Source organism: Haliotis rubra, unplaced genomic scaffold, assembly GCF_003918875.1.
Source record: "Haliotis rubra isolate DU_JTF1 unplaced genomic scaffold, ASM391887v1 Scf466, whole genome shotgun sequence".
Taxonomy (NCBI): domain Eukaryota; kingdom Metazoa; phylum Mollusca; class Gastropoda; order Lepetellida; family Haliotidae; genus Haliotis; species Haliotis rubra.
This window is the reverse complement of record NW_025767153.1, coordinates 598,925-625,907: the sequence shown is the minus strand read 5'-3', so window position 1 is coordinate 625,907 and position 26,983 is coordinate 598,925. Positions and strand designations below refer to the sequence as shown.

The window sequence follows — 26,983 nt, the reverse complement described above, 5'->3', positions numbered from 1 at the left end:
AAGTATATCATCACCCCTGTATGTATATCCTCCTCTCTGTACGTATGTGCTCCTTTCTGTACGCATGTGCCTCTCTCTGTACGTATGTGTTCTTCTCTGAACGTATGTGCTCCTCTCTGTACGTATGTGCTTCTCTCTGTACGTATGTCCTCCTCTCTGTACGTGTGTCCTCCTCTCTGTACGTATGTGCTACTCTGTACGTATAGGCCCCTCTCTGTACGTATGTGCCCTTCTCTGTACATATAACCTCCTCTTTGTAAGTATATTTTCTCCCCTGTACGTATATCCTCACCCCTGTACGTGTATCCTCGTCTCTGTACGTATATCCTCCTCTCTGCAAGTATATCCTCTTCTCTGTGTGTATATCCTCCTCTCTGTACTTATATCCTCTTCTCTGTACGTATGTGCTCATCTCTGTACGTATGTCCTCGCCCCTGTACGTATGTCCTCTGCACGTATTTCCTCCTCTCTGTACGTATATCATCTTCTCTGTGTGTATATCCTCCTCTCTGTACGTATATCCTCTTCTCTGTACGTATGTGCCCTTCTCTGTACGTATATCCTCCTCTCTGTAAGTATATTTTCTCCCCTGTACGTATATCCTCACCCCTGTACGTGTAACCTCGTCTCTGTACGTAAATCCTCTTCTCTGTAAGTATATCCTCTTCTCTGTGTGTATATCCTCCTCTCTGTAAGTATATCCCCCTATCTCTGTGTATACCATTCCCATCTATTTATCATCTCAGTACCAAAATCTTCTTCCCTGTAAGTATACCCTTCTCTCCAGAAGTATATTATTCTCTAAACGTATATCCTCCTCTATGTAAGTATATCTTCCTCTCTATAAGTATGTTACCGTCTCTATACATGCATCCTCCTCTCTCTCTCTGTGTATATCATTGCCTCTGTCATATTTTTAATCCTCTCAGTGTGTACATACTCTCCTCTGTACGTATATCCACCTCTCCGTTAGTACATTATCCATTCTATACGTATATCCTCATCTCTGTAAGTATATCCTCCTCTCTGTGAGTATATCATCCACTCTGTAAGTATATTATCCTTTATATATATACACAAGGAACTTCGTTAAGCACCCCTTGACATATCTCACGAATGAATGAGCCCCGATCTTAACCTTTTGGGGCATTTCTGGGACATGATTGGTCGTCGTGTGCAACAAAGGGATCTCCCTGTACAGAACCGGGCCCTATTCAAAGCTGCTTTCAACGAGGAATGGGGTACAATGCCACTTCAGAGGATCAGGAGGCTGACAGGGGGTATAAGGAGGAGAGTACTGGCTGTTGTACAGTCACAGGGAGGTTACATTCGCAATTGACCTAGACTCGTGTAAGACACGCAAAATGACATTTTGAATATTCACATTCACCTAAATTCAACATTACACATTCGAAGGACCATACTTGTACAGACATGTTTTTTCTAAAATGAGCCTTTATCATCATAAAATCAACATGGATTCCTATCTTTTCGTCGATATTTATGAGTCAAAGGTTCATACGGATCAGAAAAATGTCATGTTTTGTCCATCGTGGTCACCACGAGAAGTCTTATGTACATATTGAAAACCTATTATTGCAAAACTACAGTTGGTGCTCGATTAAGTTATTTGTGTATATGTATATCTTCTTCTCTGTGTGCATATATTCCTCTCTCTCAGTATATCATCTCGCCTGTAAGTACATCGCACTCCATGTAAGTATGTTATACTGTCAGCTGGTATTCGATCTGTCGTGTATTCAGAATGGGTTTGATACCACGTTGTACAAGATTCATGTTCTCTGTAATCCATCTCTGCATGTGTCAGAAGAACGGCTGTTTGATGATATTGGTGAATTACAGTGTTCCCGTGACGGCCGTTGACGATGACAGCGGAATACGGGAGGTTTCTTGGCGTCTTGTCCGTGGCAGCACAGGGAATGTGACGCGTGCAGGGACGTTGAGTCGGACACTTTACCAACTGAATGTAAGTATTAACTGGATTACAGGACAAAAAATACAAAATATATCACCAGGCCGTTAGTGAAAACAGACTTGAAACACACATCAATCAAATTTGCAAACTTAATACAACTATCCTCACTGTGTTCAACATGTGTTTTTGCTCCAGTGGTTAAAGGGTTCACTCATCACGCCGGCAATCCGGGTTCGATTCCCCACATGGATACATTGTGTGAAGCCCATTCTTAGTGTCCCGCGCCGCGATATTGCTAAAATATTGCTAAAAGCGGCGTAAAACCCAACTCACTCATTCACTCACTCATTCCTGTATTGCCAACATTTAAGTCGCCTCACGCACCTTGTCAAAACATCGAGGGATGCTTTATACATGAATTCTAGATTCAGTTGCCACATTAAGCAAAAGAGATGTCTGTAGCCAGAGGGGCGGTGGAGTAGCCCAGTGGTGTTCGCTCGTCACGGCGAAGACCCGGGTTTGATTCCACAAATGGGTACAATGTGTGAGACCCTTGAAGGTCCGGGTCAGATCCTTAGTTTCCCATGCTTGTCGTAAGAGGCGACTAACGGGATCGGGAGGTTCTGCTCGCTGACTTAGTTGACACATGTCATCGGTTCCCAATTGCGCAGATCGATGCTCATGTTGTTGATCACTGGATTGTCTGGTCCAGACTCGATTATTTACAGACCGTAGCCATATCGCTGGAATATTACCCCAACAATAAAGGGCTCAACAAAGGTTTTTCATAAAATCTCTTTTGTTTCCATTCACTAGGAGGCCGAGTGCGACGCAGATCTCGTTGTGCCGCTGCACGCCATCCGAAGACTGTTACCGAAGCTCTTTCAGCCTCCCCATCAACCACTGCTGGCTGCAGGTGGAGAAGGAGAGTCTGGCTACAGAAGTTATAACCCTAGATGTCACGGTGACCAACGCGGCCATGCTCAACACCACGCACTCTCTCCAGGTCACTGTGTATTCTAACTCAAATCTAACTCAAATCAGACCCGTGAAAATCCGGGTTAGAATTGGTCTTCAGCAACCCATGCTTGTCGTAAGAGACGGGTAACGCGTCATCGTATCCCAGTTGCGTCGATCGATGCTCATGCTGTTGATCACTGGATTTTCTGGATTTCGATTATTTACAGACTGCCGCCATATAGCTGGAATATTGCTGAGTGCGGCGTAGAAATAAACTCACTCACTCAGGTAGAGAGTCAATTTAACCTCAGGTATAGTGTCATATTGACACGCACGTAGAAAGTCAGATTTCCCTCGGTTGGACTGCCAAAGTGTTTTCAGGTAGACAACCAAATTGACTATCAGACGGACCTCCGGTAGAATGTTACAGGGACCTCCGGTAGACTGTTAAAAACACCTCAGCAAACTGTCAAAGAGACTTCAGTCAGACTGCCAAAAAGACCTCCGGTCATCAGGTCGATTGTCAAAGTGTCATCAGGTCGATTGTCAAAGTGTCATCAGGTAGACTGGCAAAGTATCATCAGGTGACTGGCAAAGTGTCATCAGGTAGACTGTCAAAGTGTCATCAGGTAGACTGGCAAAGTGTCATCAGGTAGACTGTCAAAGTGTCATCAGGTAGACTGTCAAAGTGACATCAGGTAGACTGGCAATGTGTCATCAGGTAGACTGGCAATGTGTCATCAGGTAGACTGGCAATGTGTCATCAGGTAGACTGGCAAAGAGTCCTTTGATAGCCGTTGAGAAGCTCTTCGTCTTTTTTCTTTAAGAAAGCTACAGGTGGGTAATGGAACACTCACAATGCTTCAGATATATCGTTCTATATTTACAGATAGAGAATATCAACAGTTTCAGTGGAATAGGTGAATGTGAGTATCGTAACCTCAGTGTATCTTGTTTCATCTAAACAAATGAAGTTCCTTGTTATAAACTGGAGATGCTAAAGTGTACTTACTATAAATATCAGCTGTAAAACCAATTCCATCTCCTTGACATATTTGTCCTCTATTTTGTCAGAAACATTCTATTCGTTTCCCTACTCGCCTGTCAAATTACATTTGGTAAATCTCTTACTTGTTTAATCTTTGCCTCCCAGAACCAGCTGCTGGTTCTTCCTCAACTATCTGATCCTCCTGGTCGATATGTTCAACTTTTCCTACCTGTTATGACTGAACACTACGATCTATGAGTTCAACCTCCCCTACCTGTTTTGACTGCACACTACGATGTATGAGTTCAACTTCCCCTACCTGTTATGACTGAACACTACGATCTATGAGTTCAACTTCCCCTACCTGTTATGACTGAACACTACGATCTAAGAGTTCATCTTCCCCTACCTGTTATGATTGAACAATACGATCTATGAGTTCAACCTCCCCAACTTATCCTGACTGAACGCTACGATCTATGAGATAAACCTCCACAACCCCTTCTGACTTAAGACTATGACTAATGTGTTCAATTTCCCCTACCTATCCTGACTGAAAACTATGATCTATGAGTTCAATTTCCCTACCTATTCTGACTGAACGCTACGATCTATGAGCTCAATTTCCCCAACCTATCCTGACTGAACACTACGATCTATAAGTTCAGCTTCCCTGCCTATCCTGACTGAACAATACCATCTATAAGTTCAGCATCCCCTACCTATCGTGACTGAACAATACGATCTATGAGATCGATTTCCCCTACCTATCTTGATTGAAAGCTACGATCTACGAGTTCAGCGTCCCTACCTATCCTGACTGAACAGTACGATCTATGAGTTCAATTTCTCTACCTATTCTGACTGAAAGCTACGACCTATGTGTCCATCCTGCGCTAATGTTCTTACTAGAGCTATGTATTGTGGCTGCACGTCATGTTCAACCTATGCCCGATCTACCTCTTTCACCGGAGTGTTGAACAGGTACAGTGTCCCAACTAACCTCATTGACCTACTTGTTTTATCTGACCTCCCTGCGATCCCTGCCTTTTGGCCTAAACAATACCAACAAGCCAATATGTTGCACACTGCATGAATGGTCTTGCCTACTTCTTGTTCTTTCTGTACTTTACCTTCTCCGTCAACCCTGTACATGTTCTTGCCTCTTTCTGCCCACCACACCCATGCATTTGTATGTCACTGAATGTACCCTCACAATACCAGACTCCCCTCCACGTGATGTGCGAGTTATCCGGAGTGGCTTCAACACAGTCCGCATCTCATGGGTCAACTCCCCCAGCTGCTACGACGTCAGCGAACTCTGGATCAACTACACGGGGGCCGCCACAAAGGAGAAGATCCATCGTCTCAGCGCCTTCTACGATTTGACAGGCCTACAACCGGAGACTAACTACACAGCTCATCTTATTACTGGCTACAGCGGGGAGATGAGTGACCCCGTGGAGTTCCGGTTCAGGACAGGTGTGTAGATATAGCATATATAACAAGTAATATTACAAAAGAAGTTCTTAACCCCCGATAAGGTATATATTACATGCAATATTAGACATAAGTTCTTAAACCCACGATATAGTATATATTACATATAATATCAGACAGAAGTTCTTAAACCCCCGATAAGGTATATATTACACGTGATATTTCAAAAAGAAGCGCTTAAAAACCTCAATATAGGATATATTACATGTAATATTAGACATAAGGTATTAAACCCCCAATATGGGATATTGTACATGTTACATTACAAAAGATGTTCTTAAACTCCCTATATTGGATATATGATGTGTTATATTTCAAAAGAGGTTCACAAACCTGTATCAAATGGTGCACATGATCGTGAACACAGGATTTAACTTAAAGACCCTCTACACCGACAGGAATTTCTCAAACTTCCTTTGTAAAGCTGCAACATCGAGCATGTTGAAAGTGATTGTTCTATTCGATCTTGTTCACACAGACGTGTACTGATAAACACTGATATTATACCGCCACTTCTGGCAGTAAATAGCAGAATGACACCACGCTCCCAAAATATTGCCTATTTTAAAAAAGATGCTCTTTAGCCACTTTGGACATATTGAATATCGTGTATTGCAATACTTATCTTTGAACTGACTGTATCCTGTCTCTGCCTTGTGTTTGGCACCATGCATAGCACTATCTGTATACTGTCTCTGTGTTTGGTACAATGTACAACACTGTTTATCTTACCTCACACATAAATGTCGCTTTCTGATTGGCTGAGCGCTCATCTATTATTTTCAATGTACCCCGCTTACAAGCGAGTAACATTTCAATGAACCCCGCTGTCAGTGGCGACTCATTTGGTACTTCGTTGTGGTAATCTCGAATAACATTGAATCACGTATGATGTACGGAAATTACCGATGTTTTTCGAATGCAAATCGATGGAAGGGAGATAACTCTAAATCTGTTTTCTTGTCAGCAAAATCTAGCGACGGCTGCAAAAAGATTTATACCCGTTCTTCAAACAATTCAAAATTAACATTAAGGTGTTCGGTAAGATAATAAGTTGTTCACTGGTCCCTGGGGGCCCATGGGTTGATGTACCCTCGATGTTTGTTTATCATTCCCCTCGCCCTTCGGGCTCAGGGAGCATAAACAAACATCGAGGGTACACCAACCCATCCCCCCTCGTGACCAGTGAACAATTTATATTATATCCTGTCACTAAACTGTGTACAACGCTTTATAACCCAGGAAGGAGGACAGATGGTAGTATTGTTCCTGTTAGCCCCTAGATAGGTTACACCTTCTGCTGAACGTTGATTGGCTGTTTCAGAAAATAAACAGCCAATCAACGCATATGGATATGGGAATTTCCCCACATTGCGGGTTCCCTTACAGAGAATGCTGTTTTCATTTTAGCGTTTTTAGATCGAAAACTCATATGGGTAATAAAAACTCGTGTCGGGTAATGGCAGATTATCTGTCCCTCGTTGTACTAATTATGTAATTAATATAACTCGAGAAAGATAATCTATTAATCCCCGTCACTCGTTAGTTATTGTCTAAATCTGTATCCATCTGTATGCTGTCAACAGGACCGGCCCCTGAGTTCACAGGTCTCACTGCTGGGGGGAAGGCGGGCGTGGCGATCAGTAAGTATTGTCATATGTTAGTGCAATACATGAATCTTCATGGTGACGGACTACGTCGGCGTAATCGGACACTACAATGAGTCAGAAAATAATTGATTTGTCTTGATGAAATACAAGTGTAAACTGCCATTGGGATTCGGATTCATATGGTTGTGCGGCATGGCCAAAATTCTTCGACCCTCGGTTCTGATCTAGTGTCAGTCCAGGTCAGTTTTCTGGCCATTCCGATCCATGCGACTGGTGCAAATGTAATGCCCGTACAAGGCGTATTCAGGAATAACTTGGGGCTTTTTAACAGAAAATAATGTCCATCCGCTGTTACCAAACTGTTACCATTTTGTTCAGGTGTTATCCTGCTGGTGGTGATCGCGGTCGCCGTGTTCCTTCTGTGGCATCTTGGCATCATGGCTGTCATCCTGGGCAAGAAGGAAGCCAAACCTCGCACCAAAGCAGCTACCGCCTTCGCACGCATGTCCAGGAAGGTTAGCATACTTTATTACCCCGATATTACATTATCCTATGTATTCCTGTGCCAAACACTCTGTAATTCCTGAAATTGAACTGGACACATACGCGACCAGATTTCTAGTTATTCAGATTCAAACTAATTCGAATTTCAATATGTGTAATTCCACACAATCCGTGACTTGTCTCCCCTGACGTTCAATAACACAGAGCCAACCAACTGAATGGGTATCATTCATACACTTAATTCTGCTTTTTACCCCGTGAAGATCCCGGTTAGAATCTTCAGTAACCAGTGCGACTAACGGGATCGGCTGGTCAGGCACGGTGACATGATTAAACTGACTGCGGGGTTTTGACCCAACTTATGAATAGACCGAAGATATACTTTAGATATTTTTCCTCAGAAAATCCCCCGGGCAATTCTAAAGAAAATCACCGCGATTTCTTGGAGAATGCCCGCGAAACTACCTGTAGAGATTTACTCGGTAAAAGGAGAACCTGGCGAGACAATAGAGTGACGTGACTGGATTTATAATTGGTTGTCATTGCATCCCAATTGCGACGATTGATGTCGATGCTGTTGATGATTGGATTGTCTGGTCCAGACTCGAGTATTTATAGACCACCGCCATATAGCTAGTATATTGTGAGTGCGGCCTTAAACAACTAACCAACCAGCCAACCAAATTCTGGTTTTGATAATTGTTTGAAGAAGGTGATTTTCATTTTAGCGACCATATCTTAACGTATAATCGCAGGTGCGAGGCAAGGCTGTTGATGACGACATTTACGTGTACGGTGGCAACGACTACGACATCCCGATTGGAGTGCAGCTGTCGTCAGAGAGACTGACGCTCGACACCATGATAACCGAAGGGAAGTTCGCTAAGATCTACAAGGCAACCCTCTCACGGGCAGGCACTAACGCCGAGACTGTCGTCGCCAAGATGCTGAAAGGTTACTATGACAACTGTTTGTATGACGTAACGTGCATTTCAACTGCGTATTTAATACTTCAAATTGATTAAAAAAAAACAGAACATCATTGATTACATGTCAGTGACATGTCTGTGTGTATGGACTAATTGTGTACAAACTGACGACCAAAAGAAACCAAACCACTATTTAAAAAAATTATCTGGAATAAAATAAAAAAGACTTTCAAAAAATGAAATTGCAAAAGCATACAATACAGGACGAACTTGAACTCCGTTTTTTTCCTTTCAACAGAGAACTATGATGATGAAGATATCCAGCTGATGAAAGGCAAGATCCTCTATTACCTGAATGAGGTTGGCGAACACCGCAACATCCTCAGAATGATCGGCGCTGTCGTGGACAATGACGTTTGTAAGTATTGTATAATTTGGAGGACATGCCGGTTAGCAACATCTGTTTCAAGTGAGTGAGCAAGTTTAGTTTTACACCACTTTTAGCAATATTCCAGGCATATCACGGCAGGGGACACCAGAAATGGTCTTCACACATTGTTCCCATGTGGGGAATCGAACCTGGGTCTTCGGCGTGAAGGGCAAACGCTTTAACCACTAGGCTCACCCACCGCACTGTTAGTTCGGACGAAGGCGATGACGAGGATCTGTCCATCAGGGATGGGTATAAAATGTACAGTGAGATGGAGGCCCACATTTCAAAGTTCTTGTAAATGTGCTCCCAGTGAGATGGGTGATACATACGTCAGTGGGTACGCTGATGGTCCTAGAATATACTGAATGCATTAAGGTCTGTATTGCAGGGGTCCAGTGATGGTTACAGAATGTTGTGAGTTGATGGTGCTGGCGTATTTGGAGATGGGACTATATATTTCAGGGGGTCCGGTGATGGTGCTGGAGTATATTGAGATGGGGCTATATATTTGATGAGATCCGGTGCTGGTGCTCGAGTTCTGTGAAACGGGGCTATACATTTCAGGGTTCCGATGATGGTGTCGGAGTACTGTGAGATGGGGCTATACATTTCAGGGGGTCCGGTGATGGTGTTGGAGAACTGTGAGATGAGGCTATACATTTCAGGGGGTCTGGTGATGGTGCTGGAGTACTATGAGATGAGGCTATGCATTTCAGGGGGTCCGGTGATGGTGTTGGAGAACTGTGAGATGAGGCTATGGATTTCAGGAGGTCTGGTGATGGTGCTGGAGTACTGTGAGATGAGGCTATATATTTCAGGGGTCCGATGATGGTGCTGGAGAACTGTGAGATGAGGCTATACATTTCAGGGGGTCCGGTGATGGGGTTGGAGAACTGTGAGCTGAGGCTATACATTTCAGGGGGTCCGGTGATGGCGTTGGAGTACTGTGAGATGGGCTATACATTTCAGGAGGTCCGGTAATGGTGTTGGAGAACTGTGAGATGAGGCTATACATTTCAGGGGGTCCGGTGATGGGGTTGGAGAACTGTGAGCTGAGGCTATACATTTCAGGGGGTCTGGTGATGGCGTTGGAGTACTGTGAAATCGGGCTATACATTTCATGGGGTCCGGTGATGGTGTTGGAGTACTGTGAGATGGAGCTATACATTTCAGGAGGTCCGGTGATGGTGTTGGAGAACTGTGAGATGAGGCTATACATTTCAGGGGGTCTTGTGATGGTGCTGGAGTACTGTACTGTGAGATGAGGCTTTACATTTCAGGAGGTCCGGCGATGGTGTTGGAGAATTGTGAGATGAGGCTATACATTTCAGGGGTCCGATGATGGTGTTGGAGTATTGTGAGATGGGGCTATATATTTCAGGGGTCCGATGATGGTGTTGGAGTACTGTGAGATGAGGCTATACATTTCAGGAGGTCCGATGATGGTGTTGGAGAACTGTGAGATGAGGCTATACATTTCAGGAGGTCCGATGATGGTGTTGGAGAACTGTGAGATGAGGCTATACATTTCAGGGGTCCGATGATGGTGTTGGAGAACTGTGAGATGAGGCTATACATTTTAGGAGGTCTGGTGATGGTGCTGGAGTACTGTGAGATGGGGCTATACAATTCAGGAGGTCCGATGATGGTGTTGGAGAACTGTGAGATGGGGCTATACATTTCAGGGGTCCGGTGATGGTGCTGGAGAACTGTGAGATGAGGCTATACATTTCAGGAGGTCCGGTGATGGTGTTGGAGTACTGTGAGATGAGGCTATACATTTCAGGAGGTCCGGTGATTGTGTTGGAGAACTGTGAGATGGGGCTTTACATTTCAGGAGGTCTGATAATGGTGTTGGAGTACTGTGAGATGGGGCTATACATTTCAGGGGTCCGATGATGGTGTTGGAGTACTGTGAGATGGGGCTATACATTTCAGGGGTCCGGTGATGGTGCTCGAGTTCTGTGAGATGGGGCTATACATTTCAGGGGGTCCGATGATGGTGTTGGAGTACTGTGAGATGAGGCTATACATTTCAGGGGTCCGATGATGGTGTTGGAGAACTGTGAGATGAGGCTATACATTTCAGGGGTCCGATGATGGTGTTGGAGAACTGTGAGATGAGGCTATACATTTCAGGAGGTCCGGTGATGGTGTTGGAGTACTGTGAGATGAGGCTATACATTTCAGGAGGTCCGGTGATTGTGTTGGAGAACTGTGAGATGGGGCTTTACATTTCAGGAGGTCTGATAATGGTGTTGGAGTACTGTGAGATGGGGCTATACATTTCAGGGGTCCGATGATGGTGTTGGAGTACTGTGAGATGGGGGTTATACATTTCAGGGGGTCCGGTGATGGTGCTCGAGTTCTGTGAAACGGGGCTATACATTTCAGGGTTCCGATGATGGTGTTGGAGTACTGTGAGTTGAGGCTATACATTTCAGGGGGTCCGGTGATGGTGTTGGAGTACTTTGAGATGAGGCTATACATTTCAGGGGTCCGATGATGGTGTTGGAGTACTGTGAGTTGAGGCTATACATTTCAGGGGGTCCGGTGATGGTGTTGGAGTACTGTGAGATGGGGCTATACATTTCAGGGGTCCGATGATGGTGTTGGAGTACTGTGAGATGGGGGTTATAATTTTCAGGGGGTCCGGTGATGGTGTTGGAGTACTGTCAGATGGGGCTATACATTTCAGGGGGTCCGGTGATGGTGTTGGATTACTGTGAGATGGGGCTATACATTTCAGGGGGTCCGGTGATGGTGCTGGAGTACTGTGAGATGGGGCCAATGAGACCCTGGTTGGTCCAACAGAAGGGGGCAGTGACTGATGACGTTCTGGAGCGGATGTTCCAGTTGGCTCATGGAGTTGTCCAAGGAATGGCGTACCTGGCTCAAGTTGGGGTATGGCATATATCTCAGTTCATGACTAAAACATGATATATACAACTTATTCCGACCTGTCCCTTGGATAAGACTAATCTCCTCCCCAGAGGTTGACATTTAGTACATATAATTATGTATAAAAGATACTAAACCTATTCCATCTTTATTTTGGCGAGGCAAGATGTACTTTATCAATAAGACAGAACAGTTGTTCCTGAACCATCCAAGAGACGCGTATAGTTTATATTTGCTACAACTACTACTACTACTACTACTACTTCTACTACTACTGCTACTACTACTACTGCTACTACTACTACTACTACTGCTACTACTACTATTGGTACTACTACTACTACTACTGCTACAACTACTGCTACTACTACTACTACTGCTGCTTCTACTACTACTACTACTGGTACTACTACTACTACTGCTGCTGCTACTACTGCTACTACTACTGCTACTACTACTACTACTAATGCTACTACTACTACTACTGCTGCTACTACTGTTGCTGCTACTGTTACTACTTCTACTACTACTAGAATAATAATGGCAAAAAAATACCCAATATCTCCCCCCTCAGATCGTACATCGGCGTCTTGCGGCGAGGAACATCCTCCTGACCTTCCTGCTGGACGTTCGAATTGCCGGGTTTGGTCCTACCATCATGTCGGATGAAGCAGATGACGAGGCTGCGGACACCAGTAGGAGGGTGAGTTAAGTCCAATATCAGAAGTTGGAGAGACTGAGTGAGTCTGATTTTACGTTCCGTTGTCTATTCAGATTTTGTCTGATCGTCACATGTTCAAATTATAAGCTATGTGAGAGGTACACCCAGACCCTCAATGAACCCAAGAAGGCCGCATTGTGCATGTGCAGTGCATGTGCAGTGTTTCTGCGGCGCCAAACACGAGTCATCAGTCATGAACAAAAGCCTCGACATTTTTTCGGACAGTGGACCCGTCCCCATAACCCCAAATGCAAAACTGACGTCGACCTTGACTCAGGACCCTTGAAGGCCCCGGTTAGAATGAATCTGCATTAACCCATGCTTGTCGTAAGAGGCCACTAACGAGATCGGGTGGTCAGGCTCGCTGGCTTGGTTGACACATGTCATCGGTTCCCAATTGCGCAGATCGATGCTCATGCTGTTGATCACTGGATTGTCTGGTCCAGACTCGATTATTTACAGACCGCCGCCATATAGCTGGAAAATTGCGGCGTAAAACTAAACACACTCACTCACCTTGACTCAGAGATAGTCGCGCTTCTTGTTGGCGCTAGGGGTAACAACGGACGCCTGAGTCCGCACCTACTGTTATACAAACGACGATGACGATGTGGAAGCCACCTAATTCTTCACGCTACTTGACATGAAGGGAAAGGACTGTATCCTCCTAGAAGTTGTCACTCGTGGTCGACCTGAACACTGGCGGTCCTTAACGTAGAGGGTTGTTAACCTCTTCAGGCCAGTCGGCTGATAGTCGATGGGTGCCAATCAACACCTATTGCAACAACCACCAATGGCATGATAGCAACCCGCCAATAACTTGAGGCCGCATATTTGCTTATCAACAGTAGTAAGAAGACAGATTACTTTTAAACACTCGGTTTTTGTTCAATAATGGAACATGTATTGCACGTGATGCTCGCCGTTGATCATAGCACGTGGGTAATTGAAATATTAATTAAGGGTCAAAACAAATGCAAATACATTTATGTTATTAATATAAATGGCTATATGGGGGTTAAATATCACAGGTGCTCCGATACTCTTAAATTTTCAATGTGTATATTTCGCAAGCATTTATGCGACATGTTTGGGAAGATGGTGGAGTGGTTTGTGGGATGTACGTAGGAAGAATGTGTTGCAGGGAATTGTTGGGTTAAATAACGCATTGTGGTGGAGGGTTTTGTGTGCTGGAAGTAAGAAGAATGTGTTACTGTGAATTGTTGGGTGTAAGTAAAGCATTGTAGTGGAGGGTTTTGTGGGATGAAAGTAAGAAGAATGTGTTACAGTGAATTGTTGGGTTAAATAAAGCATTGTGGTGGATGGTTTTGTGTGATGGAAGTAAGAAGAATGTGTTACAGTGAATTGTTGGGTTAAGTAAAGCATTGTGGTAGAGGGTTTTGTGTGATGGAAGTAAGAAGAATGTGTTGCAGTGAATTGTTGGGTTAAGTAAAGTATGGTGTTGCAGAGAATTGTTGGGTTAAGTAAAGCATTGTGGTAGAGGGTTTTGTGTGATGGATGTAAGAAGAATGTGTTACAGTGGATTGTTGGGTGTAAGTAAAGCATTGTGGTGGAGGTTTTTTTTATGGAAGTAATAAGAATGAGTTGCAGTGAATTGTTGGGTTAAGTAAAGCATTGCGGCAGAGGGTTTTGTGTGCTGGAAGTAAGAAGAATGTTTTGCAGAAAATTGTTGGGTTAAGTAAAGCATTGTGGTAGAGGGTTTTGTGTGATGGAAGTAAGAAGAATGTGTTACTGTGAATTGTTGGGTTAAGTAAAGCATTGTAGTGGAGGGTCTTTTGTGATGGAAGTAAGAAGAATGTGTTGTAGTGAATTGTTGGGTTAAGTGAAGCATTGTGGTAGAGGGTTTTGTGTGCTGGAAGTAAGAAGAATGTTTTGCAGAAAATTGTTGGGTTAAGTAAAGCATTGTGGTAGAGGGTTTTCTGTGATGGAAGTAAGAAGAATGTGTTACTGTGAATTGTTGGGTTAAGTAAAGCATTGTAGTGGAGGGTCTTTTGTGATGGAAGTAAGAAGAATGTGTTGTAGTGAATTGTTGGGTTAAGTAAAGCATTGTGGTGGAGAGGTTTGTGGGATGTAAGTAAGAAGATAATGTTGCAGTGAGCTGTGGAGTGGTGGAAGGGTGTTTGTGGGATGTAAGTAGAAAGGAATGTGCGATATATTCGTATAAACAATTGGTAAGAAATGTTTATGTGATTCTATTAGGAAAGCGTTTTTCAAATGCTTTTGGAGGACTGTGTGAGAAGGGAGTCGTAATGGGCGTGGGAAAGGGACAGTTTGTTGGGCGTAAACAGGATGGTAAGTGAAGAACATGTCACAGGGGTGTACAGAGGGAAAGGTCTCACAGATCAGGATGCTCTAAGTCTGATTGATTGTCTGTTCCAGGAGCGTATTCCAGTCCGATGGATGGCCCCTGAGTGCTTCAAGTCAACCAGAGATGTACAGTGTCAGGAGGTGGAGGGTGTACTGTATGTACTGTGTCAGGAGGTGGAGGGTGTACTGTATGTACTGTGTCAGGAGGTGGAGGGTGTACTGTATGTACTGTGTCAGGAGGTGGAGGGTGTACTGTATGTACTGTGTCAGGAGGTGGAGGGTGTACTGTATGTACTGTGTCAGGAGGTGGAGGGTGTACTGTATGTACTGTGTCAGGAGGTGGAGGGTGTACTGTCAGGTGTCAGGTGTGGAGGGGTGTACTGTATGTACTGTGTCAGGAGGTGGAGGGTGTACTGTATGTACTGTGTCAGGAGGTGGAGGGTGTACTGTATGTACTGTGTCAGGAGGTGGAGGTGTACTGTATGTACTGTGTCAGGAGGTGGAGGGTGTACTGTATGTACTGTGTCAGGAGGTGGAGGTGTACTGTATGTACTGTCAGGAGGTACTGTATGTACTGTGTCAGGAGGTGGAGGGTGTACTGTATGTACTGTGTCAGGAGGTGGAGGGTGTACTGTATGTACTGTGTCAGGAGGTGGAGGGTGTACTGTATGTACTGTGTCAGGTGGTGGAGGGTGTACTGTATGTACTGTGTCAGGAGGTGGAGGGTGTACTGTATGTACTGTGTCAGGAGGTGGAGGGTGTACTGTATGTACTGTGTCAGGTGGTGGAGGGTGTACTGTATGTACTGTGTCAGGTGGTGGAGGGTGTACTGTATGTACTGTGTCAGGAGGTGGAGGGTGTGTACTGTGTACAGGTGTAGGGTGTACTGTGTGTGTACTGTGTCAGGAGGTGGAGGGTGTACTGTATGTACTGTGTCAGGAGGTGGAGGGTGTACTGTATGTACTGTGTCAGGAGGTGGAGGGTGTACTGTATGTACTGTGTCAGGAGGTGGAGGGTGTACTGTATGTACTGTACTGTATCAGGTCAGGGAGGGGTGTACTGTATGTACTGTGTCAGGAGGTGGAGGGTGTACTGTATGTACTGTGTCAGGTGGTGGAGGGTGTACTGTATGTACTGTGTCAGGAGGTGGAGGGTGTACTGTATGTACTGTGTCAGGAGGTGGAGGGTGTACTGTATGTACTGTGTCAGGAGGTGGAGGGTGTACTGTATGTACTGTGTCAGGAGGTGGAGGGTGTACTGTATGTACTGTGTCAGGAGGTGGAGGGTGTACTGTATGTACTGTGTCAGGAGGTGGAGGTGTACTGTATGTATGTGTCAGGAGGTCAGGAGGTGTACTGTGTACTGTATGTACTGTGTACAGGTCAGGTGGTGGGTGTGTACTGTATGTACTGTGTCAGGAGGTGGAGGGTGTACTGTATGTACTGTGTCAGGAGGTGGAGGTGTACTGTATGTACTGTGTCAGGAGGTGGAGGGTGTACTGTATGTACTGTGTCAGGAGGTGGAGGGTGTACTGTATGTACTGTGTCAGGAGGTGGAGGGTGTACTGTATGTACTGTGTCAGGTGGTGGAGGGTGTACTGTATGTACTGTGTCAGGAGGTGGAGGTGTACTGTATGTACTGTGTCAGGAGGTGGAGGGTGTACTGTATGTACTGTGTCAGGAGGTGGAGGGTGTACTGTATGTACTGTGTCAGGAGGTGGAGGGTGTACTGTATGTACTGTGTCAGGAGGTGGAGGGTGTACTGTATGTACTGTGTCAGGAGGTGGAGGGTGTACTGTATGTACTGTGTCAGGAGGTGGTGGGTGTACTGTATGTACTGTGTCAGGAGGTGGAGGGTGTACTGTATGTACTGTGTCAGGAGGTGGAGGGTGTACTGTATGTACTGTGTCAGGAGGTGGAGGGTGTACTGTATGTACTGTGTCAGGAGGTGGAGGGTGTACTGTATGTACTGTGTCAGGAGGTGGTGGAGGGTGTACTGTATGTACTGTGTCAGGAGGTGGAGGGTGTACTGTATGTACTGTGTCAGGAGGTGGAGGGTGTACTGTATGTACTGTGTCAGGAGGTGGAGGGTGTACTGTATGTACTGTGTCAGGAGGTGTAGGGTGTACTGTATGTACTGTGTCAGGAGGTGGAGGGTGTACTGTATGTACTGTGTCAGGGAGGTGGAGGGTGTACTGTATGTACTGTGTCAGGAGGTGGAGGGTGTACTGTATGTACTGTGTCAGGAGGTGGAGGGTGTACTGTATGTACTGTGTCAGGAGGTGGAGGGTGTACTGTATGTACTGTGTCAGGAGGTGGAGGGTGTACTGTATGTACTGTGTCAGGAGGTGGTGGGTGTACTGTATGTACTGTGTCAGGAGGTGGAGGGTGTACTGTATGTACTGTGTCAGGAGGTGGAGGGTGTACTGTATGTACTGTGTCAGGAGGTGGAGGGTGTACTGTATGTACTGTGTCAGGAGGTGGAGGGTGTACTGTATGTACTGTGTCAGGAGGTGGAGGGTGTACTGTATGTACTGTGTCAGGAGGTGGAGGGTGTACTGTATGTACTGTGTCAGGAGGTGGAGGGTGTACTGTATGTACTGTGTCAGGAGGTGGAGGGTGTACTGTATGTACTGTGTCAGGTGGGTGGACTGGTACTGTGTACTGTATGTATGTGTGTCAGGAGGTGGAGGGTGTACTGTATGTACTGTGTCAGGAGGTGGTGGGTGTACTGTATGTACTGTGTCAGGAGGTGGAGGGTGTACTGTATGTACTGTGTCAGGAGGTGGAGGGTGTACTGTATGTACTGTGTCAGGAGGTGGAGGTGTACTGTATGTACTGTGTCAGGAGGTGGAGGGTGTACTGTATGTACTGTGTCAGGTGGAGGAGGGTGTACTGTATGTACTGTGTCAGGAGGTGGAGGGTGTACTGTATGTACTGTGTCAGGTGGTGGAGGGTGTACTGTATGTACTGTGTCAGGAGGTGGAGGGTGTACTGTATGTACTGTGTCAGGAGGTGGAGAGGTGTGTACTGTATGTACTACTGTGTCAGGTGGTGGAGGGTGTACTGTATGTACTGTGTCAGGAGGTGGAGGGTGTACTGTATGTACTGTGTCAGGAGGTGGAGGAGTATGTACTGTATGTACTGTGTCAGGAGGTGGAGGGTGTACTGTATGTACTGTGTCAGGAGGTGGAGGGTGTACTGTATGTACTGTGTCAGGGTGTACTGTATGTACTGTGTCAGGAGGTGGGGGTGTACTGTATGTACTGTGTCAGGAGGTGGAGGGTGTACTGTATGTACTGTGTCAGGAGGTGGAGGGTGTACTGTATGTACTGTGTCAGGAGGTGGAGGGTGTACTGTATGTACTGTGTCAGGAGGTGGAGGGTGTACTGTATGTACTGTGTCAGGAGGTGGAGGAGTGTCAGGAGTACTGTATGTACTGTGTCAGGAGGTGGAGGGTGTACTGTATGTGTCAGGAGGTGGAGTGTCAGTACTGTGTCAGGTGGTGGAGGTGTACTGTATGTACTGTGTCAGGAGGTGGAGGGTGTACTGTATGTACTGTGTCAGGAGGTGGAGGGTGTACTGTATGTACTGTGTCAGGAGGTGGAGGAGGGTACTGTATGTACTGTGTCAGGTCAGGTGGGGGGTGTACTGTATGTACTGTGTCAGGTCAGGTGGAGGAGTGTACTGTATGTACTGTGTCAGGAGGTGGAGGTGTACTGTATGTACTGGTATGTACTGTATGTACTGTGTCAGGAGTGGAGGGTGTACTGTATGTACTGTGTCAGGGTGGTGGAGGGTACTGTGTACTGTATGTACTGTGTCAGGAGGTGGTGGAGGGTGTACTGTATGTACTGTGTCAGGAGGTGGAGGGTGTACTGTATGTACTGTGTCAGGAGGTGGAGGGTGTACTGTACTGTATGTACTGTGTCAGGTGGTGGGGGTGTACTGTATGTACTGTGTCAGGAGGTGGAGGTGTACTGTATGTACTACTGTCAGGGTGGTGGAGGGTGTACTGTATGTACTGTGTCAGGAGGTGGAGGGTGTACTGTATGTACTGTGTCAGGAGGTGGAGGTGTACTGTATGTACTGTGTCAGGAGGTGGAGGTGTACTGATGGTGTCAGGAGGTGGAGGGTGTACTGTATGTACTGTGTCAGGTGGTGGAGGGTGTACTGTATGTACTGTGTCAGGAGGTGGAGGGTGTACTGTATGTACTGTGTCAGGAGGTGGAGGGTGTACTGTATGTACTGTGTCAGGAGGTGGAGGGTGTACTGTATGTACTGTGTCAGGAGGTGGAGGGTGTACTGTATGTACTGTGTCAGGAGGTGGAGGGTGTACTGTATGTACTGTGTCAGGAGGTGGAGGGTGTACTGTATGTACTGTATGTCAGTCAGATGTGGAGGGTGTACTGTATGTACTGTGTCAGGTGGTGGAGGGTGTACTGTATGTACTGTGTCAGGAGGTGGAGGGTGTACTGTATGTACTGTGTCAGGTGGTGGAGGTGTACTGTATGTACTGTGTCAGGTGGTGGAGGGTGTACTGTATGTACTGTGTCAGGAGGTGGTGGGTGTACTGTATGTACTGTGTCAGGAGAGGTGGTATGTACTGTACTGTATGTACTGTGTCAGGAGGTGGAGGGTGTACTGTATGTACTGTGTCAGGTGGTGTAGTGGAGGAGTGTACTGTATGTACTGTGTCAGGTGGTGGAGGGTGTACTGTATGTACTGTGTCAGGTGGTGGGTACTGTGTAGGGAGTATGTACTGTATGTACTGTATGTCAGGTGTCAGGTGGAGGGTGTACTGTATGTACTGTGTCAGGAGGTGGAGGGTGTACTGTATGTACTGTGTCAGGTGGTGGAGGGTGTACTGTATGTACTGTGTCAGGAGGTGGAGGGTGTACTGTATGTACTGTGTCAGGAGGTGGAGGGTGTACTGTATGTACTGTGTCAGGTGGTGGAGGGTGTACTGTATGTACTGTGTCAGGAGGTGGAGGGTGTACTGTATGTACTGTGTCAGGAGGTGGAGGATGTACTGTATGTACTGTGTCAGGAGGTGGAGGGTGTACTGTATGTACTGTGTCAGGAGGTGGAGGGTGTACTGTATGTACTGTGTCAGGTACTGTGTGGAGGGGTGTACTGTATGTACTGTGTCAGGAGGTGGAGGGGGTGTACTGTATGTACTGTGTCAGGAGGTGGAGGGTGTACTGTATGTACTGTGTCAGGAGGTGGAGGGTGTACTGTATGTACTGTGTCAGGAGGTGGAGGGTGTACTGTACTGTATGTACTGTGTCAGGAGGTGGAGGTGTACTGTATGTACTGTGTCAGGAGGTGGAGGGTGTACTGTATGTACTGTGTCAGGAGTGGAGGGTGTACTGTATGTACTAACGAAATGTAAATGTATACACGTTACGAAATACGTGTACATCTTGTCCTAGAGACACATGTTGTAACGAAATACGTGTACATCTTGTCAAGAGACACGTGTTGTAACGAAATACGTGTACATCCTGCCTAGATACACGTGTTGTAACGAAATATGTGTGTATCTTGGTATATTTGCCAAGACACACGTGTACATGTAACGAAATACATGTACATCTTGCCAAGATACACGTGTGGTAACGAAATACATGTACATCTTGACAAGATACACGTGTGGTAACGAAATACATGTACATACATGAACATCTTGACAAGATACACGTGTGGTAACGAAATACATGTACATCTTGCCAAGATACACGTGTGGTAACGAAATACATGTACATCTTGGTAACGATACACGTGTGGTAACGAAATACATGTACATCTTGCCAAGATACACGTGTGGTAACGAAATACATGAACATCTTGACAAGATACACGTGTGGTAACGAAATACAGGTACATCTGGCCAAGATCCACTTGTGGTAACGAAATACATGTACATCTTGCCAAGATACACGAGTGGTAACGAAATACATGTACATCTTGGCAAGATACACGTGTGGTAACGAAATACATGTACATCTTGCCAAGATACACGTGTGGTAACGAAATACATGTACATCTTGACAAGATGCACGTGTCGTAACGAAATACATGTACATCTTGACAAGATACACGTGTGGTAACGTGGACATACTTGCTAGTCCTTGGGTCCTCATGTCTGACATGATGGTGTCTTCTTGCAGGAACTACGATATGATGCAGAGGTGCTGGGAACATGAACCAAAGCAGAGACCGAAGTTCAAGGAACTGGAGAAATCCTACAACAAACTCATGAGAGGTGGCGACACCGACTACTCCATGTACTCCAACTACAAGAGTTAGGACCAAGTTCAACAGACAGCTGCAGTGACAGCTGTTAGTTTCGCTCCATTTTCAACCCGACCTGTATCACTGCGCCCGCTCTTTCCCGAGCCATCATATCTTCCTTGTAAACCCTAAGTCCCCCTAAATGCATATTTCTTCCCTTGAACCATAGTGTCCTCCGGTAACACCCAGTGCCTTCTCGCCCGTGTTTTTTCCCTATCGTCTCCCATTGTTTCATAGTGCCCGTGAATCCAAGATCCACAATGTACTTCTTCTGTTCTGAATGCCCTGGATGCCTAATGTCGTCACTTTAATCCCTATGTCCTCTCCCTGATGCTGTATGCTATCCATTAATCTTGTGAAAAACATGTTAGCTGCACAATATTGCTAAACTACATCTCCTGGAAACACACACGAGGCTCGCCTGCCGTAGCTAACTTGGAGAATATTGTTTGACCTTTGAGCCACTCTATCGTATGATTTCGTGCCATACCAAGCCACTGAAACACTGGCAGAATTCACACGCATGCTCAGGTGAAGTTCCACATAGCCCGTGAAGAGAAGGCTGATGGGTGACCCTGTTCAACAGCTTGGGAATCGATCTTCCGCATTGTAACACGTGGAGTCACTTTAGCCAGGTGACATTGTTTAAGCCTATCTCACCCAGCACTGAATGGGTACCCGTTAGGATGAGATGATAATGCAGCTTCTCACATTCAAGCACCTCAAAGGTAGTTTGATGTGTATATTTTCCAGGAGCGGCAAATGAAACTGGTCGAATTACGCCGATTGATAATGTTGTATAGAGCTGCTATGCTCCTATCCATAATGGGGTATTATTGTTGCATGATATTAACATTATGATATTAATTTCATTCACATACACATATATTAAAGGCCACAAAGTCATTATCATTAATTCTTCTGTTTGGCTTTTCGCCTATATAAATTTGTTGTTTGCAATTTCGCTTTATATTAACTACGTTATTGTCTTTGTTATTACGTTCTGTAATTTGTTCAATGTTTGATCTTGAATTTTGATAACATTAGTCACCCGGTAACACTAGTACTAATCATCTGGTAACACCAATCAACCGTTGTAATCTGCTGATACTGGCCATCTGGTACCACTACTCATTTGTAGTCATCTGGCGACACAAGTCATCTGTAGTCATCCTGTAGTAGTAGTAATCTGGTAACGTAGTAGTAGTAATCTGGTAACGCTAGTCGTCTGGTAACACTATTCATCTATAGTAGTCATCTGGTAACACTAGTCATCTGACAACACTAGTCATCTCTGGTAACAGTCTAGTCATCTGGTAACACTAGTCATCTGGTAACATTATTCATCTGGTAGTCATCTGGTAACACTAGTCATCTGGTAACACTATCTCATCTGGTAACACTAGTCATCTGGTAACTAGTAGTCTGTAGTCATCTGGTAGTCATCTGTAACACTATGTCATCTGGTAACACTAGTCATCTGGTAACACTAGTCATCTGGTAACACTAGTCATCTAGTAACACTAGTCAACACTAGTCATCTGGTAACACAAGTCATCTGGTAACACTAGTCATCTGGTAACACTAGTCATCTGGTAACACTAGTCATCTGGTAACACTAGTCATCTGGTAACACTAGTCATCTGGTAACACTAGTCATCTGGTAACACTAGTCATCTGGTAACTACTAGTCATCTGGTATCACAACACTCATCTCTTGGTAACACTAGTCATCTGGTAACACTAGTCATGTAGTCATCTGGTAACACTAGTCATCTGGTAACACTAGTCATCTGGTAACACTAGTCATCTGGTATCATAGTCACTGGTATCAGGTAACACTAGTCATCTGGTAACAGTGGTAGTCATCTGGTAACATAGTCATCTGGTAACACTAGTCATCTGGTAACACTAGTCATCTGGTAACACCATCTGGTAACACTAGTCATCTGGTAACACTAGTCATCTGTAACACTAGTCATCTGGTAACACTTAGTCATCTGGTAACACTAGTCATCTGGTAGTAGTCATCTGGTATCACTACACTAGTCATCTGGTAACACTAGTAGTCACTAGTCATCTGGTAGTCATCATGGAATCACTAGTCATCATCTGGTAACACTAGTCAGTCATCTGGTATCTGGTAGTCATCTGGTAGTCATCTGGTAACACTAGTCACCTGTAGTCATCTGGTAACACTAGTCATCTGGTAACACTAGTCATCTGGTAACACTAGTCATCTGGTAACACTAGTCATCTGGTAACACTAGTCATCTGGTAACACTAGTCATCTGGTAACTGGTCAGTCATCTGGTAACACTAGTCATCTGGTAACACTAGTCATCTGGTAACACTAGTCATCTGGTAACTTACAAGTAGTCATCTGGTCATAACACTAGTCATCTGGTAACACTAGTCATCTGGTAACACTAGTCATCTGGTAACACTATCATCTGATAACGCTAGTCATTTGGTCACACTAGTCATCTGACACTAAACTAGTTATCTGGTAACACTAGTCATCTGGTAACACTAGTCATCTGGTAACACTAGTCATCTGGTAACTCTAGTCATCTGGTAACACTAGTCATTTGGTAACACTAGTCATCTGGTAACACTAGTCATCTGGTAACACTAGTCATCCCGCTTGTGATATCCTAAGAGTGATTCCCCAATAAAATGTATATAGCTTGTATGAATAATCCATCTGTGTGCTGTTTGTTGTTATGACTTTTGGGACACCTGTTTTTGCTTGAAATACAACAATTATACAAACTATGCTTTTTCTCTTTGTTTTGTGTATAAAGGAAAGGTCATATGTCACTGTAATCAGTTTACCTGTTTTATACACGGATGGACACTAGTCGGAACAGACAAGTCCTGACGAAACCATATTACACATCTTCATGTTGGCTGCGTGTTGGCAAATTACCCGTCCACATTACACGGTGAGACCCAATGACTAACACAAAGCTGTCTGTCTGTTGTCATAAGCGTCACTCACCGATATTCTAATAATTGTCTCTGGACAAAAAAAGATTATTACTCAGCCCCTCAATGTAATATTGTCAACTGAATAGAACCAAAGTGATTACAACTCAGTCCCTCAATGTAATTCTACCAACTTCTCGTAAACGCGTTCTCTCCGCTGGTCCACCTTATCCTTGTTTGCCAGTAATGTGTTGATCTTGGTAGTGATTGCGTATCTGACAGCGTGTAAGTTAATGGTTGTGCGTGGCTGCGCTCTTATGTAATATTAGGCCAACTTTACATTGTAACAATATACATTCATGATAATATTGAACATTCGGAAGCTACAAACGTGTGCCATATTAACCTTACTGCGAGTAAATCGCTTCAAACTCTAGCGGCCTGTGAACGTGGCTGAGCAAGGTTACGCGTGTAAAAGAATAATTGTTGATACACATTTCTGTAAGCCTTTACATCTATATCCAAACAAATTCCACTGCTGAAGGTCACTGTTCATCGTATTTAAAGCCTGCCCATGAGAGAAAGATACGATCTGATCCCCACACTCTCAACATTATCTCCGTCACACTGCTTCGGTCCGACTTGCCTCGGGCTATCAAAAACTTAATTACTTAAATACTTAAACCTCACAGATGCATCCTGAATTCTGTTTATATCTACCGAATGGTATTACATCGACCTAAATACCACTGTATACAGTTTCAAAGCGTAGTATTTTTAAGCAAACACGTTGCTCAAAGTGAAGCCTTCTTTTCTGCATTCGTACTTCCTAATTTAGTATATCGACCTAAAAGCCACTTTATAAAGTCTCAAATCAAAGTATTTTAAACAAACACGTTGCTTCAAGCGAAGATCTTTTCGACATTCTCAACATAGACTCACAAATCATCTCATCGGTCCGGACTGCTATCGGAATTGTTTGGTCTGACCTTCATTTTCTACGATTCCATGCTTTTGCCTCTTCCGGCGTGGGATTTTTTGTTTTGAAGATTCACATTTGCTTTGACCTGAAGCTCACGACGGAATAGTCCCCAGGATTTCCCAAGAGCAGCCACGAGAAATTGCTGGCCCAACACGTATTTTTCAGAAGTTCGTTCAAATATACCATTTGATACAGTTCTCACCAGAATGAATAAGCTTTATTGCCAACTACACTAAGCTTTCACATGTCGTACGTCCAACACATTTCATCATGCTGTGATTTCTGGCGAGCAACAATTGACGGCTCCTTGGCTTGGATAACTTCTACACATTTGGTACCTGATGTCGAAAGCAGTAAAGGTTTTAGTTAATGGTGTTTATTTTCGGGCGAGTGTAGATACAATTTCCAGCTAAAATCACCTCTACTGCAGTGTATTTTAACTTTGTGTAGCGCTAGCTCAGCTCTCGTCATTGTCAATTGAAATTGACATCGTCTCCCATATCTGCACGTGGACCACGCTTTGCAGTGGTAGTCTCTCTATAGGAGATATCGTCCTTGCGCCTTCCTTCAGACTGTCGCATGCTTTGCACGGGTAATCTGCCGTGCTCCTGCCGTAAAATGTCGATGAAACTTATGAGACATTCGGCAATGTATCCCTGGGCCGTCGGTGATATAAAGAAGTCCCTATTTCGTTAAATCTGCCCAAACTTTGGGTTTTGAATGTAAGCATCATTTCTGATGACTGGTACGTTGTTGAAAGTCTGTTTGCGTCATATTTAGCGTGTTCAGCCTGGAGTTGTGGGTGAGTTTGTTTGGTACTCTTTTTTTCTTTCATTTGGGGCACGTCTCAAACAGTTTTTTTCCTTTTCCCTGCATTTGTGCAATTTTCAATGCCATATGGCCGACAAACGATCAAACTTTTGATATGCATGTAAGAACACGAAATGTTAAGCATCTTCCGTTGATGCATACTGCCAAGTTTTACGGCCTTCTGTGCAGAACTGGAGCAGCTATGCTGTTTAGAATGTAGTATCATCAGAATCTGACGAAATCCAATATGGCCGCCAAGCAATGCACATTTTGACATGCACCCAAGAACAAAAAATGTTTAACACACTTAGTTACTACGTACTGCCAGATTCTAGCTGCATAGTTGAAATAGTTATGACGCTGCGATTTTTTGAAAATACATTTTAGTACAAAATAAACAACAGAAGCAAACATCTAGGCATCCGTAACTAATCAAGGTATCGCAACATAGCTCGAGATTATACATACTTGAGGTATATAATCTTTACCTACAAATTTGCAGCATTCTGCAGCTAATACATTTAAAGTTATGGATTGCGAAAAATGCCTACCCCACAAAAACTGCACATTTCCTTTAAACATCGTCAATCCAATATGGCCGCCGCATCACGTGACTTTTGTCATATGACCATGAACAGAAATTGTTCAGCAACCAAAGGCCATTTCAGAACAAGCGTTCAAAATGTTGTATCTGGTAAGTTTGGTTTGCCACAAAGTCGCAAAGAAGCCTGTAGAAGTTTTTGAAGACAAGTTTTCCCCAGAAGTAGCATCCAATATGGCGGCCATCATATCCACATAGCCACATTTGACGATGCCGCTGTGTAGGGACTTGCATAGACACAAAGTATGCAAAGTTTGAAAGCCGTAGTTCTTGTAGTTTCGGTGCAGCAGATTTTGGGAGAAAAGCAGTCATGATTTTGCTGAAAAACATCACCAAAAATTTCAATCCAAAATAGCGGACAAACGGTGCATTTTAGCGACTCGACCCGTCCAGGCGAAATTGCAGACATTTTGATTGCGCATCTGCTCAAGACATTTTGGTAGTCATTGGATGAGTAGTTTTGCAGATATTTGCTACTGAAATTGAATTTTTTAATTAATTTTGAATTATCTGCCCTTTGCTATGGGGCCTAGTAAGCTGGATTTTGATATGC

The 26,983-nt window shown here is 44.6% G+C and overlaps 1 protein-coding gene and 2 long non-coding RNA genes across 4 annotated transcripts in view; 2 read left to right on the top strand and 1 right to left on the bottom strand.

Annotated features, from left to right (window-relative positions):
• The window catches only part of LOC124290451, a 52,966-nt gene extending 31,845 nt beyond the window's left edge, over positions 1-21,121 (top strand). Inside the window, 19 exon segments of the mRNA XM_046727156.1 lie at positions 1,864-1,987; positions 2,753-2,766; positions 2,768-2,942; positions 3,786-3,822; positions 5,109-5,366; positions 6,971-7,027; positions 7,373-7,509; positions 8,254-8,452; positions 8,726-8,845; positions 9,475-9,687; positions 9,881-10,116; positions 10,394-10,419; positions 10,546-10,719; positions 10,950-11,128; positions 11,508-11,764; positions 12,336-12,464; positions 14,883-14,960; positions 16,192-16,199; positions 20,983-21,121. Of these exon segments, the coding sequence (XP_046583112.1) occupies positions 1,864-1,987; positions 2,753-2,766; positions 2,768-2,942; positions 3,786-3,822; positions 5,109-5,366; positions 6,971-7,027; positions 7,373-7,509; positions 8,254-8,452; positions 8,726-8,845; positions 9,475-9,687; positions 9,881-10,116; positions 10,394-10,419; positions 10,546-10,719; positions 10,950-11,128; positions 11,508-11,764; positions 12,336-12,464; positions 14,883-14,960; positions 16,192-16,199; positions 20,983-21,121 (2,560 nt within the window).
• A 1,546-nt stretch (positions 21,122-22,667) lies between these two features.
• LOC124290465 lies at positions 22,668-23,368 on the bottom strand. The gene is made up of 3 exons (XR_006901940.1): positions 23,286-23,368; positions 22,834-22,916; positions 22,668-22,793 (listed from the first exon to the last, which is right to left on the bottom strand). It is a non-coding gene; the product is annotated as an uncharacterized LOC124290465 (long non-coding RNA).
• On the top strand, positions 23,102-23,579 carry LOC124290464. 2 transcript variants are annotated; one of them, XR_006901938.1, is made up of 3 exons: positions 23,102-23,129; positions 23,265-23,400; positions 23,483-23,579. It is a non-coding gene; the product is annotated as an uncharacterized LOC124290464 (long non-coding RNA). The 2 variants fall into 2 exon arrangements; XR_006901939.1 differs by having other exon boundaries at positions 23,104-23,129; positions 23,265-23,436; positions 23,483-23,494.
• The last annotated feature ends 3,404 nt before the right edge of the window (positions 23,580-26,983 follow it).